At 36.5% G+C, this 18644-nt stretch overlaps 1 protein-coding gene across 4 annotated transcripts in view; it reads right to left on the reverse strand.

Moving 5' to 3' along the window:
* Nucleotides 1-1319: 1319 nt before the first annotated feature.
* LOC145296099 (sperm-associated antigen 17-like) overlaps nucleotides 1320-18644 on the reverse strand; it is a 163836-nt gene continuing 146511 nt past the window's right edge. For 3 of the 4 annotated variants that reach the window (XM_080142242.1, XM_080142241.1, XM_080142239.1), the window contains exons 34-37: nucleotides 12376-12636; nucleotides 11064-11208; nucleotides 5555-5692; nucleotides 4502-4600 (exon numbers count right to left, since the gene is read on the reverse strand). In XM_080142242.1, the coding sequence (XP_079998368.1) occupies nucleotides 4530-4600; nucleotides 5555-5692; nucleotides 11064-11208; nucleotides 12376-12636 (615 nt within the window). In that variant the 3' untranslated portion in view covers nucleotides 4502-4529. Of the gene's footprint in view, nucleotides 1491-4501; nucleotides 4601-5554; nucleotides 5693-11063; nucleotides 11209-12375; nucleotides 12637-18644 lie in introns of those variants that run through there. The other variant, XM_080142243.1, reaches the window with a different exon arrangement.

An 18644-nucleotide genomic window follows, 5' to 3' on the forward strand; every position in this document is an offset into this window, starting at 1 on the left:
TTTACTCATGTTAACCCATAACAAGGCATATCGCCACTTGGACGTAAGGGGCTACTATTTGGGTCCATTCCTAGGAAAAATTAACAAGATATTTGTTTATGTTACATTTAAACTTCTGCATATCAGTACAGCCAGGGAAGCAGGCAGCAGGGAGGGAATTCCAAAGTCTACCTGTTCGTGGAAAGAAACTATTAGAATAGAAAGCTTTTTGGTATTTAGGGACATCAACAGTGAAGAGGGGATATCTTATTGCTAAGCGGGTTTGTCAGGGATATGTATGTCGAGGGGGTACAAGTGAAACAAGTTCATCAGAACACATTCCATTAAAATATTAGTAAAATAGGCAGAGTGATGCAACATTGCCGTGATGAGACAGGGGCTGAAGCTTAGCTGATAAAGTGGGACCGATTAGATTGTCAACTCTTTTTTGGCCTTGTCTAAGAGAGAGAGGCTAGTGGTAGATGCACCAGCCCAGATGTGGCAACAATATTCCCTGCATGGGCAAATGGTTGCCTTGTAGAGGTACAGGATAATCTCAGGAATGAGTAGTCTTCTAGCTCGATAGAGGGAACCCACCTTTTTTGTAGCAGCCTTTGCAATTTTCTCTATGTATTTGTTCCAGTTCATATTGTCCGCAAATGTTAGGCCGAGGAGTTTGAAGTTAGAATTCTCAGGTAGGGTGCTATTTGTCATGGATATAGGGCGTTGGAGAGGCGTCTTGTAATTCTTAAAGGAGTGCAGCTTAGTTTTACTAGCATTAAATGTTACCATCCATTTTCATCCCCATTCCACTATAGTCTGGAGGTCATTTCTAATGATTCTGCCATTGTCTTCGATTTATGCATCTTGTTGAAACTTGGAATAAACCGTATTAGTTGTTAGCTGCTGAGACATTGCATCCTTCAAAATTCCTCAAAATTGTCTTGTATTATTTGAAATTATTCTGATAATTGTTTTCATCTTGAGTGGTATTTTCACAAACGTTTTGACCGATATCACCTTCGACCTCCCTCAGATATATATTGTCGAACTCAGAATTTTTTCTGTCAAACTCAGGAATCTGCACAGAATTTCAAATGGAAATCTTTTATTTAACAGGAATGGAGCGACCAAAAGGTGGGACTGCAAAACTGATGCAAAAATCAGTGAATGTTGAAAGGAGGACCTTGTTTGCCATCTACTATCCAAGCGGTGCAGCTTGAAAGATCTTGCAGAATGCAAAAATAATGCAAGGGACTGTGTAAAAAAAAAAAAAAAAAAAAAAAAGCTGGAAACGGTTGTAGGACAATATGGCACTCAAAGAAGAAGAATGAAAAAAAAAAAAAATGGTGCTCAACTTTATTGCTACAAAAAAACTCACTCAGGAAATTCAATTTGATTTCAAGCAGAATTCAGTTTTATTGAAATCATTGATTTTATTTCTTAGTTGAGTACACGCTTCCACAATGTTTTTTTAAATTTTCTCTCACCATTTCATTGACGAAGCTGACCTAGAAAAGAAAAAAAAAAGACAAAGAGTATCACTCTGAAATAATTAGTTGTATTATCTAATTGCCACATTTTTATTTACGTGTATAAAACTGTATAATTAAAAAAAATGGTTTCATATCAGCATTCGAACGACATTCTAAATTCCGACCCATTTAGTCAGGTTCTCCTAAACTCGACCCCCGCCATCTTGACTTCCGGTCTTATATTACCATCTTGACTTCCGGTCTTATATTACCTCATCTTGGTGTGTTAGCCTCATTGATATGCAAATTACTGCCTATCAAACAACAAACCTGTTAACCTATCAGTAACATGTTTATGTTAACAGTGCAAAATGTGCTTAATTCAGTCCAATACATATTGTGGCATCATATCTTTCTTCATGATTCACACAGTATTGTTCGTTCACTATTAACTGGTTATTCTTGAACACTCTGTTCTGCCGATTCTGTTCAATTATGTCACTGTAACGGCAGTTTTATCTGTGATGCGCTGTTTCAGTTATTCAATTACACATTTAACACCTTTTTTTTGTGTATTATGATAACTTGGAAGTGTTGAACTTACCGAGAGTGGGTCGGAGGCGAAATAAAAGAACTCTCCTATCTATGGACGACGCTGGACCATGTTTCTGTTACCCGAAACCGGGTGCCCGGATTTGACATGTTATCTAAACATTCAATTCTCGTCAAATCTCAAGGAACGAGAAGTCAGCAGATCTTCTTTTTTTTTCCAACGAGTTTTCGGACAGAGTACTCGTGTATTAAATTCATCTACGTTACTAGCTTGTTATCGTTACAAGAAAAGATTGTAAACAGTGACGTCATTTTGTTATAAGCTTTAAACGTCTTTTCTCCCCATTCCCAAATCAAAAATATAAGGTAAGATAATTCAGACAGTATGTGAAAATTTACAAATTAGCCTTTCACAAGAACTCTCACTCTTGAGTTTGCCATTTCCGGCAGCTTGTACTTCACTTAAATCATTTCTAAGTTGTTTTATTTACCCACTAGCGTAGGGACGTAAAATACGCTTTAATATGATACTAGACTACCCGTGACCCGTTGGGTCAGTATGTTATATTAGCTATGGAATTAATGTATGAGCGTGACACTTGTGACGTAAAGAAAATAGATTTTTTTGTGACGTAATAGAAACATTTTTATGAAAGTATATTAAAATGAAAAAAGAATATAGTTGGGCACTCTCCACCGTGCTAGAAAAATACTAACATCTGAAAGTATCCTGTACCTCTATAAGGCCACCATTCGCCCATGTATGGAGTATTGCTGTCACATCTGGGCTGGTGTATCTGCTACTAGTCTCTCGCTCCTTGACAAGGTTCAAAAGAGAGTCGCAAACCTGATAGGTCCTGAACTGGCATCTAAGCTTCAGCCTCTGTCCCATCGACGAAATGTTGCATCCCTCTGCCTTTTCTACAAGTATTTTAGTGGTGAATGCTCTGACGAACTGCAATCACTTGAGCCCCCATGACGTGAGCACCCTCGACAACCTGACAGACTGCTAGATCCCACCCCCACACTGTAGAGATCCCTAGATGTAAAAAATCTTTTTACTCCAATAGTTTCTTCCCCAGAACCGCTAGACTCTGGAATTCCATTCCAGGTCCCTACTTCCCCAACAGTACTGACGTGCAGAAGTTCAAGTGTAACGTGAACCGACATCTTGCTTCCCAAATCCCTACATAGTACTTGTTTGGGGTGAAAATGTAAAAAAAAAAAAAAAAAAAAGATAGATTTCTATGAGTCGTTCTGTTTATAATTGTTTATTTTTGAAAAAAAAAGCTTAAAGTAGATTTATTTGTAAGAAAATTGCGTTAAAATAACTTAAACGTAATACGGAAATGAACGATGTAAAAAAATGCAGAAAGTATTAACAATTGTTTATTTGGATAATTTAAATGCGAAAAAAAAACAAACAATTGGGACGCTGAAAACGTACACAGTAAAACAATACGTTTTATTGTCGCGTTGGTTATTTGTTTATGTATGCATGCACAACCAGAAGTCATAAACCGGATGTGTGGTTACAATACCCATTACAAGGTCATTTGAGTTTTATAATTATATAGAATTTAATTTATCCATATTTCCTATATATTATCATAGAGTCGTGATTTCAAAAGTAAAAAAAAAAAATATTTGGGTGCCATCAGCTAGAATCGAAACCGAAATTGTAGCATTCAAAGCTGGTGACGTTTCCACTGTACCAACGTGAAACGCATATAAACGATTAAAAAATTTAAAATAAACATAGATGCATGTACAAAATGTTTAACGATATTTTTCCATTTTGACCCATTTTTGACCTCTTAAAAACTATTTTAATCGGCTAAAGACCCATAAAAGAACGGCCCATAAAAAATCTAATCAGTTGAGGCCCATAGCGCCACTCTGCGACTTTAAGTTTCGGAGGAGATAGAGTTTGAAAATATAGAGACAGATAGGCAGACAGACAGACATATAGCCGTTTATATATTAGATTTAAAAGTTTCCACCACGGGCTTTTTCTTTACTTTTCTTCCTCGTTTTTGTATTCCGGCAGCTTTAATAACTTTAATGCACTGATCTAAATTATTAGCCGATAAGCATGGCAAGATGTCATTCACTTTGCTTTTAGTCTTTTCTTGTTGAAGATTTGGCGCTTGTTCTAAATTGCTAGCTTCTCATCTAACAATCTGAAAATAACTTCCTTTGTTTTCCTATACATTATTTTGAATTCACTGTAAATTTAAGAGATACTTCAAGGGTCATTCTTGAACGACGATGACGTCTTTTACTTTTGCCAAGAACCGACATCTCTAATACAAAGTGTCTATAAATGTTGCATTATAGCAAAGGAATAAAATGAAGCCTATTAAACGGACATGGATGCATATAAAAATGGAGATGAATGAAACTTTTAAAAATATTAACCATTTATGACTTGGTTGAACTAATTCTTTCAGTCGTAAATAAATGAATATAACGGCATAAATAAAGTGGGAATTGATTCAAACACACCTTGTACGTATTAGTTCAGTATCTGGGTAGATGCCAGATACCTTCAGATTGCAACTGTCCATTGCTTACATTCAGTATGCCGCAATCTAAAATTAACAATAAATATTTTTTTTTAATCATTATGACTTAGAATACTGAATGAGGCCGTGCTAAAGTTCGTGGCACATGCTGGGTTTTTACACAAATGTTATACTTTAGAGGACCCGGATGTCCGTTTGTAGGTAAGTCCCATTCCTGATTTTGCTAGGCACGTGCTGTTGGACTTTACTATCAAGTCTTAAAGACGTAAAAACAAAAATAAGGGAGATAACTTAATGATTCAAACCTGCAAGATTTATTTTGTAATACTTACGAATTCGTTTTCTTTATAAAAATAAAACTAGTTCAGGGCTCTACATTGCGAGTGAAACAGTCGCATTTGCAAGCGATTTTTCAAAATGGCGACTAGAAATAATGAAACGATTAGCCTTCGTATTTCTTTCACTGACAATTTTCCAAAGCTCATTACTGAATGAAAAATATCTTTTCATTTTTTTAAATAAAAGGAACAAAGTTAAATTATTTAACAATAAAAGTTTATATATATATATATAAATAATATACTCTTTTTTTTAAACAAAAGCTGTTTAAAAAAAACATCTAAAGAAATTCGAAGGTTTATACCTTCAAGTATCAACATAAAATTTGTTGTATATTTAGAATTACACTTATTAAAAAAATACAAAAAAAAATTTATGTACATAATCATCACAGAACGAAGATGTCATATTCTAAAAATCATGTGGGTTTGGCTAGTAACTTTTCTGTTTGGCTAGTAAACGAAACTATTTAGTTGTCAAAGGTCAACTAAAGATAAATTTGTCCAACGAGCCCTGTAGTTGATCAATTCATATGATTTTTGGAATATGATATTTTTGATGCATCGCAGGTACGTACATCATACAGACTTTTCGTTATTTTTGTTTTTGCTTAATATGGCGGTTCTAGAGAAAAAGCGAAAGCAAACACAAAAAGAAAAAAAAAGTATTAAATCTCTTTACCTTTTGAGGTTTTTCTCTTTGGTCGAATGATTCCCTGTGTTCCAGGAGAGACCGTGGAGATCAGCACTGCTTGAGTGCCGTTTAGGTCCAATTGTTTTTCATTCTTTTGCCGTTCATACTCAAACCGTGTCAAAATGGCTGGTTAAATTAAGGAATAACAAAATGGCTGACCACAAATTATCTTTAAAATTAATTTTATTTTATCATTTTGTGGACTATTATCCTCATCTTCAAGTTGTTGTTTCACGTTCCGGCCAATTATTCCTTTGGCCTTCGTCAGGTGGTTAACCATGATGGGATAGGAATGTCAAGTCTTCAAACTGCATCCATAGCAATTACAGCCTTCCATAGTTGTCGTCTCAACACGGTTTTTTGCCCAACTAATCCTCTGACCTGCTTTGGGTGGGATTGAAACCGCTACCTTCAGACAATGCTCACCTGGAATCATAGATATTCTGCATCTCTATCCACTGTGCCACGGGCTCCGAAGGGCTGACAACTATGGAAGGCAGTAATACACACACACACACACACACACACACACACACACACACACACACACACACACACACACACACAGTGACTTTTATATAATAGTAGATGGATAGATATGTTCATAATATTTACTTATTAATTTCATTGTCAACTAAAGACAAAGTCTATCAGGCATTTCTATACGGTGTGATGATGTATAGAAGTGAAATATGATCAGTACGTGCTGAGGATATGCGTTGCATGGAGAAAAATGATATGAGCATGATATGATGAATATGTACTGTTAGCCTTAAAAACAGGCTCAGTCTAGATGAGCTCAGAGGAAGATTAAATATAAACAGTATGGAAGCAACGATGGGTTGGGTCAGTACCAGATGGGTAACCATTTGGAAATACTAGGTGCTATATAGGGTGGCAGGGTGGAAGCACTTTCACGATTAGGAATAATAAGGCGTCTCCTTCCCTTTGTTAACCAGTGGGAACCCCTTGGGCAAGGTCAATCAGGGGCGACAGAGATGTGAGTGACAAAATGTCTCCAGACGCTAGGAAATGTGAATTGAGAATGGTAGTAACTATGTATAAAATAAGTTCTGAAGCACAAAAGGTCGCTCGTTTTAATGTTACCACTCCCGTCTTCATAGCTCCTTAACTATTTTTTTTTTTTTTAGTTAAACATAAGAAAACGATGCGAACTTCGAACTTCTATAAAACAAACAAGCAAAAAAACTACACAGAGATTCATCAGCCGGCTGAAAACAGATTTGATAGATTAAGAAGATGGGGAAATGAATATCAAAGTGTAGAGTTTGATGGTATGGACACGTTAAAAGAATGGATGAGAGTTAGCAGATGCAGAACAGTTGAGGTAGCAGGTTCAGTTCACAGGCGGAAGCCAAGGAAAACAAATGATAAAATCGGATTTGAGAGAAAGAGTGATAAATAAAGACCTGGGCTGAGAAAGGTTAGTTTGGAAGTAAATTTGTCAAAATTGTCCAATACATGTTAGCATTTAAAATGATGATGATGATGATGATGATGATGATGATGATGATGATGATGCATTTCAACTAACAGAAAAGAAAAGAAAATGCAATTAATTGCTGGTAAAAAAAATTGTCAACAAATTTTTTTTTTAATGCCTGCAACATACGAAAAGAATAACTTGTGATCTTTTTTTTCCCCCTCATTTTCAGGCATACAAACTTCTGTAAAACAAACTTCCGACCTAGAAAACAGCCAAAAATTAAACAGAGATTCACCAGCCGGCTGAAGTACACAAGAAGCTATGTTCAACAACGCTCTCCTATGCACTATGTCCATGGAAGGCAAGTCGCAAAAGAACACTTCGGTGATTCACATACAAGCCTTCTTTATCTCGAGCACATATTCTTATACTAGCGACAGTCAGACAAACAGAAACGAATTGCTACTCAAAGGTATACATACACTTACATTAACAAGGTAAACCAACACACATACATACTGCCATTCACATACATATATTACTTACACACGCATATATACTGCCACATAACACACACATACACACATACATGACACACACCAACACACATACATACTGCCACTCACATATATTACTTACACATGCATATATACTGCCGCATAACGCACACATACATAACACACACCAACACACATACTTACTGCCACTCACATATATTACACACGCATATATACTGCCATATAACACACACATACACACATACATAACACACACCAACACACATACATACTGCTACTCACATATATATATTACTTACACACGCATATATACTGCCACATAACACACACATACACACATACATAACACACACCAACACACATACATACTGCCACTCACATATATTACTTACACACGCATATATACTGCCACATAACACACACATACACACATATATAACACACGCCAACACACTTACATACTGCCACTCACATATATTACTTACACACGCATATATACTGGCACATAACACACACATACACACATACATAACACACACCAACACACATACATACTGCCACTAACATATGTTACTTACACGCATATATACTACCACATAGCACACACATACACACATACATAACACACACCAACACACATACATACTGCCACTCACATATATTACTTACACACGCATATATACTGCCACATAACACACACATACACGCATACAGACCACACACCAACACACATACATACTGCTATTCACATACATATATTACTTACACGCACATATATACTGCCACATAACACACACATACACACATACATGACACACACCAACACACATACATACTGCCACTCACATATATTACTTACACACGCATATATACTGCCACATAACACACACATACACGCATACAGACCACACACCAACACACATACATACTGCCATTCACATACATATATTACTTACACACACATATATACAGCCACATAACACACACATACACACTTACATAACACACACCAACACACATACATACTGCCACTCACATATATTACTTACACACGCATATATACTGCCACATAACACACACATACACACATACAGACCACACACCAACACACATACATACTGCCATTCACATACATATATTACTTACACACACATATATACAGCCACATAACACACACATACACACTTACATAACACACACCAACACACATACATACTGCTACTCACATACATATATTACTTACACACACATATATACTGCCACATAACACACACATACACACATACATAACACACACCAACACACATACTGCTACTCACATATATTACTTACACACGCATATATGCTGCCACATAGCACACACATACACACATACATAACACACACCAACACACATACATACTGCCACTCACATATATTACTTACACACGCATATATACTGCCACATAGCACACACATAAACAAATATATAACACACACCAACACACATACATACTGCCACTCACATATATTACTTACACGCGCATATATAATGCCACATAACACACACATACACACATACATAACACACACCAACACACATACATAACACACACCAACACACATACATACTGCCACTCACATATATTACTTACACACGCATATATACTGCCACATAGCACACACATACACGCATACAGACCACACACCAACACACATACATACTGCCATTCACATACATATATTACTTACACACACATATATACAGCCACATAACACACACATACACACTTACATAACACACACCAACACACATACATACTGCCACTCACATATATTACTTACACACGCATATATACTGCCACATAACACACACATACACACATACAGACCACACACCAACACACATACATACTGCCATTCACATATATATATTACTTACACACACATATATACTGCCACATAACACACACATACACACATACATAACACACACCAACACACATACTGCTACTCACATATATTACTTACACACGCATATATGCTGCCACATAGCACACACATACACACATACATAACACACACCAACACACATACATACTGCCACTCACATATATTACTTACACACGCATATATACTGCCACATAGCACACACATAAACAAATATATAACACACACCAACACACATACATACTGCCACTCACATATATTACTTACACGCACATATATACTGCCACATAGCACACACATACACACATACATAACACACACTAACACACATACATACTGCCACTCACATATATTACTTACACGCGCATATATACTGCCACATAACACACACATAAACAAATATATAACACACACCAACACACATACATACTGCCACTCACATATATTACTTACACACGCATATATACTGCCACATAACACACACATAAACAAATACATAACACACACTAACACACATACATACTGCCACTCACATATATTACTTACACACGCATATATTCACACTATGAACCTATTTGTAAACCTTGTAATTACTAATTCAACATTTATCACCAAACAAGAATTTCTGGAGAAACACCAAACATGTTTATGAATATCTTTAAGCTGTTTGTGAATGTTTACAGATTACTATATACATGGGATTTCAAAGTTTTATGTTGTATTACAGAATAAATAAGTGTAAGCGGTTTTGATAATTGATCAATGGAAACATTTTTTACATTCATTTGCTAGTTGTTTATTATTAAACAACTTGAAGAATTTTGCCATACACAGAAACAAATAGAAATATACGACAAGTTAAATGAATAGCCAATGATAAGTATTAAATGGATAAATCCCGACCTAGAAAACAGCAATTCTTTTTTTTTTTTTTTTTTTTTTTACATACGGATCACCACTTATCAAGGCCAAGAAGCCACTCGAGGATAAGGGTACAGTAGTCCCTCGGACAATATAGTAATCGTTAGTAGTGGAAATTCGGTAAATTTGTTAGCTTAATGGGACGGCTCATCAAGAACTTGTTTACGTTGGACTTGAAGACAACCATATTGTAGTCAGTTGGAAAGCAGGCAAACGGAAGACAGTTTCACAGGCGTGCAGTTCTAAGAAAGAAACTTTGTTCATGGAATCTACGTTTAGGTTTAGGCACAGATAAAGAGTGGGTGAAATTATTGATAGTGTTTTCAACTAGATGAGTGTTTCTCATGAAAGTTTGGCTAAGGGGGGGAGACCATAGATTGGAGCTCAGACGAGCACTTGCCATGAAAATAACGATAAAGCAGAGACAGAGACGCAACATCTCTTCTGTGAGGAAGAGGTTGCAGGGAAGAGAAAAGGGCACCCCCTACGAGGCTATGAATTCTATTTTGAACTCTATCAAGGCAGTATTAGTTCTTTCTTGCAGCTCCTGCCCAGATGTGGCAGCAGTACTTCATCCTTGGACGTACCTGGCTCTTATATAGGTAGACACTATTGCCATTGAAAAATAGCCTCTACCAAAACGAGAGACTATGCTAAAGACGCTTATTGATGGAAAGGATATTGGCTTGTATTGGAAGATACAGAATGTCTGTCTCTGTAGTGATGCACAAGTTGTGTCTGATGGCTCCAACTCCAACATCTTGATCAGCTCCGACAGCAATGGCAAACAATTCAAGGTTTAATTTCCTTTTTAGACCTGCAGCAACCTAGAAGAGAAATAAAACAAAAATTCTAAATTTAAGATTTTAAAGATATATAGTTCGGCAAAATGGGTCAGTTTGATGTCAAATATGCACACACAAGTAGACTATTAGCTGAGTCTTCATCTAGATCAGTGTTTCTCAACCTTTGATGACCCTGTGCTGTGGCTATACAGTTCGAAGCTAGAGTTTGCTCTTCAGATGCAAGCCTGGGCGTTGATAAGGAGACATAGGTTTTCCTAGTTACCAGGGTTCCCCTCTTGGCATAGCAGACAAAGTTCGATGGATAGGCAAACGAATACGGTCGAAGCGAGCGCAGCTGCAGGAGTTGCCGTAAAGGTGTTGCAGTGCTTCACCATCTGCTTATCGAACTCTAAACCAGATTTTTTGTTAAGGTTTACTTCCCTAACCTTCACCTTTCCCATAGCATCCACAGGACAGTGGAGCTATTTGGCCAAAATTGGTGAAAGATCTTAAAAATTGAATTTTTCTTAGTGGTCACACAGAGTCTCTGGTAGTCCAGTAAACATATAAAAAATGATTATTTTCTTTACAGTTGGAGAGTTGTCTCGGCTCCAAAGCCAACAGAGTATGTGCTATTTTTAAAATGGTCTTTTCCTGGTTGAGTGAGAAACAGCTGATGTCCTGTGCAGTTCTAGGAGGTCCATCCCCCTCAGGCTATTGCCTTCTATATTTCAGGTGAAATAAGTTTATTGTTTACTATTTGAGATGGCCAAGGCAATTTTTAAATGGACCAGAGTGCTCCTTCTTAAGTGCACCTCCCGACCTTGTGTCACATCTTCTTGCAGTTGGAAGGAAGTAAATAACACCAATTTCTACAAATCTGCTAGTAAATATAAATGATATATAAAAAGTACTTCTGCAGTTTATGAACCATACTGAAATGATAACTTTATTATTTAGAAATCCCTTCTTAACATGGGAAGAGGTGTACTATTCTGAACTTTCACATAACAATTTAATAATAAACTTTCACCTAACAATTTAATAATAAAATCTCACCTAACAATTTAATAATAAAATTTCACCTAACAACTTAATAAACAAAAGATATCATAAAAATTGAATTTAACTTGAAAATCCCATCTAAAAAATAGCATGGTGCATAAACTGCAGAAGTGCCTATAAAAGTTGGAAAATAAAAAGTCTTACAGCTCCAGGTTGATAGGTCACTTTCAAACCTGTGGCAGGTGGTGGTTGTTTGATTTTGAAATGACAAGAATCGACACCCGTATTAATCAGATTGACTGACATCAGGTAGGAGTTGCCTTCGCACAAAATCCCAAAGTTGATCTCTTCTGGATGGAGATTCAATCCTCGCATCATTTGCAGCCTCTGTTGCGATTCTAACGTTGATCCTGCGGTGAGGCAGTTGTGACTTTGTCGACGCACAGGCTCTTCAATCATCTGAAACTAATCACATATGTCAGACGTGAAACACAGTAATGTTTGATATTGCAAATTTATACATTTAAGGTATCCCCTCCACCCCCCAAAAAATGGCAACTATAAAACCCGGGCTCCTGATATGCATGTATGTATGTATGTGTGCATGCGTGTGAGTATGTGTGTATTGTTATGTACATATGTATGTATTTTTATGTATGTATATATTGTTGTGTGTGTATGTGTGTATTGTTATGTATGTATGTATGTGTGTATATATGTATTGATATATATGAAGGTATGTGTGTATGAATTGCTATGTGTATATATTGTTATGTATGTATGTGTGTATGCATTGCTATGTGTGTGTATTGTTATGTATTATGTATGTGTGTATTGTGTATGTATGTGTGTATTGTTTTGTATGCATATGTGTATTTTTTATTGTAGTTATGTATTATGTATGTATGTGTGTATATATGTATTGATATATATGTAGGTATGTGTGTATGTATGGCTATGTGTCAGGTCATGTCATATGCTACTGGTACCATGTAACCCAGTACTACCTGCCTCATGGTCGGGTCACCGGCGACTAAACTGGTTCCCCCACCAGACTTGTTTGGTGAGGAGGGCGGCTAGTCTCCCTGGAGGATTAAAAACAAGACCTTCCAAAGGGAGAATGAACTCTTATCTGGGTCAACGGCCAACTAGCACCGTGTATATTTGTGTGTGTGTATATGTGTATTGGGGTGGAGAGGGATCCCGTAAGCCGTGGTGAAGGCAACCTTTCTAGAAGCAAATCTCTGATTTAAAAAACCATAAAGTGGGAGACCAGTACCCGCATTAAGCTGGTCTGCAGTTTAATTTGTTGCTGGCTATCTTGCTCTTGCTTGTTGCTGGATCTCAACATTTTGAACCGAGAGAGAGACTTAGCTGTCGTACAAAGCTAAGACTCTGTAACATCATCTTTGTATAGATACTCCCTCAGGCATTTGGGCTCATGGATTTTAAATATCTGAGGGAGTGGCACTCGTCTGACAAGACGTTGCAATCAATCATCATGTATTGCTATGTGTAAATATTGTTATGTATGTATGTGTGTATGTATTCTTATGTATGCATGTGTGTATTGTTATGAATGTGTGTATGCATACATGCATTAATATGTATGGATGTGTGTGTGTATGTTTATAATGCAAGCATGTATGTGTTGTTTTTACGTCAGACGTGAAACACAGGAATGTTTAAGATTTATGTGAGCATTTATACGTTTAGGACAAGCCCCCCCCCTCCGCCTCTCCAAATGTTAGTCATGGAATTCAGGCTCTTGATCGTCTGTGGATACGATCACCTGGTCATCAATGATTGGCTTTTAAGAAAATGTCTCTATTAGAAAAGAATAGACACAGGTAAAATAAAAATTTAAAAAAAAAATAAAAATAGGAGAGATTTTAGTCTACGGAGACTACATAATACTAAAAAAAAACAGTGCTGATCTGAAATTGATTGTTTGTAGTTAAAATAAAATTTCTTAAAAATGTTATTAATCACAAAGGAACAAACACAGATAAGAAAATGGCTGATCTACAAAAAAAAACGACCAGTGCAGATTCTGTCATTCAGCTGTTGAAAGGCCAAGCCACCTAATGTCTGGATGCAAGATCCTTCTAGCCGATGGTCATTACACTGCTCGCCACAACAAAGTATGTAGATACTTACATTGGAAGATCTGTGGAGAGATGCAACTAGATAGGTCGTCGAACATCTGGGAACATGAACCACCACCGATAGCATCAAATGGAAAAGTAACAGTGTTCTACGACAAAGACATACAGGCAGGCAGATACATAAAAGACAAGGCCATCAAGCCAGATATAATAATATGGAACAAGCCCGAAAGGACTGCACTCATTATCGACGTCACAGTTCCAAACGACTTTGGCCTTAATAGAGCAGAACGGGAAAAGATAACAAAATATCAGGACCTTAAAAATGATCTAAAAGCAACATGGTCTCTGAAAGAAATAAACATCATACCAGTTGTGACAGAAGCAACTGACCTAATAAAAAAGAACCTTCAAAAATACTTAGAAGCAATCCCTGGAAAACCAAGCTGTAAGGAAATACATATAGCAGCCATAAAGGGAACAGTGTCTATTCTTAAAAGAGCCCTCGGATATAAATTTAAACTGTAATAGAATCAAGTGTTAGCCCCAGGAAGAGCCCCTTGATCTCTTCAAACTAACAAAAGTAAAATAAACTGGCTTAATAAAAAAGAATCTTCAGAAATACTCAGAAACAAGACCAAGCTGTAACGAAATACAAACAGCAGCCATAAAGGGAACAGCGTCTATTCTTAAAAGAGCCCTCGGATATAAATTTATATCGTAATGGAATCAAGTGTTAGCTCCAGGATGAGTTATCTCCCTTGATCTCTGAAAATTAACTGAAGTAAAATAAAATCGAAAATTTAAAAAAATAGGAGAGAACTTGAACGTCTATTAAGAAAACTAACCCGAGCCAGCACAGAAACAGTAAAGCTAAAAAAAACTGTCATGAGAACTAAGGTCAGTATGTAATCTGGTTTGGAAAGAATTTAAATGCCTGTTGGGAAGAATTTGAATGCTTACTAGGGATAACCTGAATACCTATAGAAAGAACTTGAATGCTTACGGAGAGAACTTGAATGCTTACGGAGAGAACTTGAATGCTTATAGAGAGAACTTGAATGCTTATAGAGAGAACTTTATTCTTTCCTTGTCTTATTCCTTATCTCTCCTTTTTCTATCTTATTTGTTTCTTCCGTGTCTCTTGGGGCAGTAATTATTCTTTTGATGTTCTGCATTATGTAGTTTTCTAATTCTTTTGGTGTTATTTATGCAGTCTTCTATACAAACCACCCCTCTTCTTCTATCTTTCCTTTTAATATAATCGGTCAGTATCATCCATTGGGTGTAGTGCATTGTGCATTGTCATGAGTTTCCTGGTCTTCTAGTCGAGATTCCTCAGTTCTTCTTTGGTCCAATTTATAGACGGTCCAGAGTATCTTACTAGTGACACTGTCCACATGTTTATTCCTTTAAATAGGTTTCTACTATATAGTTTAATTTCAACGAGTTTCCTTGTTCTGAGGTATTCCTTTATAATTTTCTCTTTCACTTCTGTTTCTTTGATGGTGTCTGCTTCCAGAACCCCCAAGTATTTGTAGCTATCATGTTCACCTAGTGCCCTCATCTCTGTTTGATTGGGTAGTACTATACCTTCTGTTGCTGCCAGTTTTCCCCTCCTCATGGTCAGCAGTGCACACTTTTCCATACCGAATTCCATTTGGATATCCTGACTAAAGATTCTGGTTATATTTGTTAGCGTCTCTAATTCAGTCTTTGTTTTTGCAAACAAGTTCATGTCATCCATGTACATTAGGTGGTGCATTCTTTCATCTGTATTAGTGAACTTGGCATTTTCTTAGTATATTGTTCAGGGGTATCATAGCCATAATGAACAGTAGTGGTGATAGAGAATAACCTTGGAAGATCTCTCTTTGTATTTTAATCTCAATTGTGTATTGTCCATCAGCTGTCAGTTCAAGTCTCCATGTTCTTATTGCATTTTCGATCAAATTGATTATCTTACCTGGTATTTTGTACATTCTCAGCCATTCTATTATCCATGCTTGCAGGATCCTATCATATGCTTTCTTATAGTCGATCCATGCCATGGCTAAGTTCTTTTTTCTACTTCCTTCATAATCCTTTGGTCAATATATAATAGGTTGTATGTTCCTCTTTTTCCCTTCTGACATCCTTTCTGTTCCTCTGGGAGTAATCCATGATTATAAAAGGAATGATAAATTTGTTCCCTCAGTTATGCTATAAGTATTTTCCACATTGTAGGAAAACATGTTATTGGTCGGATTTTCCCCTTTTCAGAGTCTTTTTGCCCCAGTGTAGTTCTACCTTTGGTCAGCCATTCTGGCACGTCTGCTTCATAAATACATTTCCTCAGTTTCTGAATTAGTCTTTCACGTAGTGCTGTGAATTTTTAAAACCAATATTCTGTGATGGCCTAGTGCTCTGAAGTTTGCTATTTTTCGGAGGGTTGTTTTGAATGTTTCCTTGTTGATTTCCTTCTCTGTCTGAAGCATCTCTAGTCTGATTCTGTTGCTCTTTCCATATTTGGCTCCAGTAGCATTTTGTTTCTGCTGGGTCTGATTCGTGTTTTTCTTCTGTTCACATTCTGATAGAATTGGCTATCATTGTTTTCAAAGGTTCTGTTTTGCTTGCACTGTTCAGATTTGTATTGTTATAGTCTTAATTTCCCTTCTTTTGTTGCAATTTTTTGCTTCAATGCTTCCTGTTTCTTGTTGAGCCTTTCCCTGCTGGTCATTTTCTACTTTTCCATCCTCTTCTAGTTTTAATTTCGTTTATCGATTTGACTTATTTCTTTAGTTTGTTGATCTGAGTTTCTATTCTCACTTCCCATCCAGGTTTTGTGCGTCCATTTTCTTTCCCCGTCTTTTTTCTATTTTAAACTTCATACTTATTGTCTTGGCACCTGCATAAATTAAATTGTTTAGGTCTGTAATGGTTTCTGTTGGGATATATGGGAAGAGATTATTCACCTTCTCCGTTTCAGTTTTAATTTCTTCCACTCTTGGTTCCTTAAGGATGGGATCTTTGTTTTTTACTCGTTCATAAGTTGTCTGATGTTTTCTACTTCAGCTATTTCATTCTCGTTAAGTTCTGCTGTTTCATAGATCTCGGTCTCCATGTTTCTTGTGTCCGAGTTTTACAGGTCTTCTACAACTGGAATTTTTATGTGTAAGGTTTCATCGAGGGGCGTTTCTTCATCTGTTCCATCATTTGTCTTTCGTTGTATTTCACCCAGCTCTAAATTTGAAAGCCAATCTCTCTTGAGAATAAGTTTTGCTTGGTCAGGAATTCTTTGTTCTGATGTATTGTAGTCACTGGTTACATCCCACAACTCTTTCATCTATTTGCGATATTCTCGGTTTTTGGGTTGGTTTCTATAATAGCATTCCATTATCAGTTTATTCTCTTCTGTTGTCCATTTCTTCCTTTCAGTTTTTGGGTATATGTTGGTTTATCCGGTTCTCCTGTGTTTTATCAGTATTGTTTTACTACCTGAAATTAGAGGAGATACTTACGTGTTCTGTGTCTGTGATATTGTTGTTTCTGTAATTAGAAGAGGATCCAACATTTGCAGGATGATGACCAATTCTACCATGCTGGCCACCAAGGGAGCACCTGCCGCTCATGGCATCCAGATCTTTCTTCTGAGTCCCACGTTGCATATTATTTGTGAGTTGCATATTTCATGTTGTGTGTGGTGTTTGTGGCAACACCAAGCCTAAAATTGTTTTACCTGTGGTTCTGTCACAGAGATAGTGTTTACCTCTCATGTAGATGTGAAGCATTGTACAATATCACACATACATAAAGAACATGAACAGATTGTACAATTTCAAGGACAAAAACAAAGGTCTTTTGAAAGGAATGTTAAAGGAGAATATGTCCCCGTTCTTCAAAATTCATAAATATAAATATATTAATTACTTTTCTCATTAGTCTAGAATATTCAATCCCTGCATTCTACGGTTGCTAAATCAGATATGGCGACTTTTTCACCGATTACTTACACATTTATGTTTGAAGCACAGATTTATATTTCAAAATGAAACCATGTGATTATCATGAAAAAACTTTTTTTTTTTGTTAATGTCTAGATTTTTCCCAACCCCTCCAAAAAAACCTACAATGACGACCCTCAAAGGCCTTCGGGGGTGCTGGAAATGAATAAAATATTCAAAAGTGGCACAGAGAAACAGCTCTCACGATATGAAGAAATTGCACCTATTATTATTATTATTATTATTATTATTATTATTATTATTACTTTTTGTAATAGTAGTAGTATTTTTGTTTGTGATTTTCGTTAACATTTACATTTCCTTGTGCAAATAATCAAATAAAACTTTTTTTCATGTGTGTGTGGGGTCGTTTTATTTTTTT

Source organism: Euprymna scolopes, chromosome 16, assembly GCF_053919585.1.
Source record: "Euprymna scolopes isolate OS-2025 chromosome 16, ASM5391958v1, whole genome shotgun sequence".
NCBI classification, from domain to species: domain Eukaryota; kingdom Metazoa; phylum Mollusca; class Cephalopoda; order Sepiida; family Sepiolidae; genus Euprymna; species Euprymna scolopes.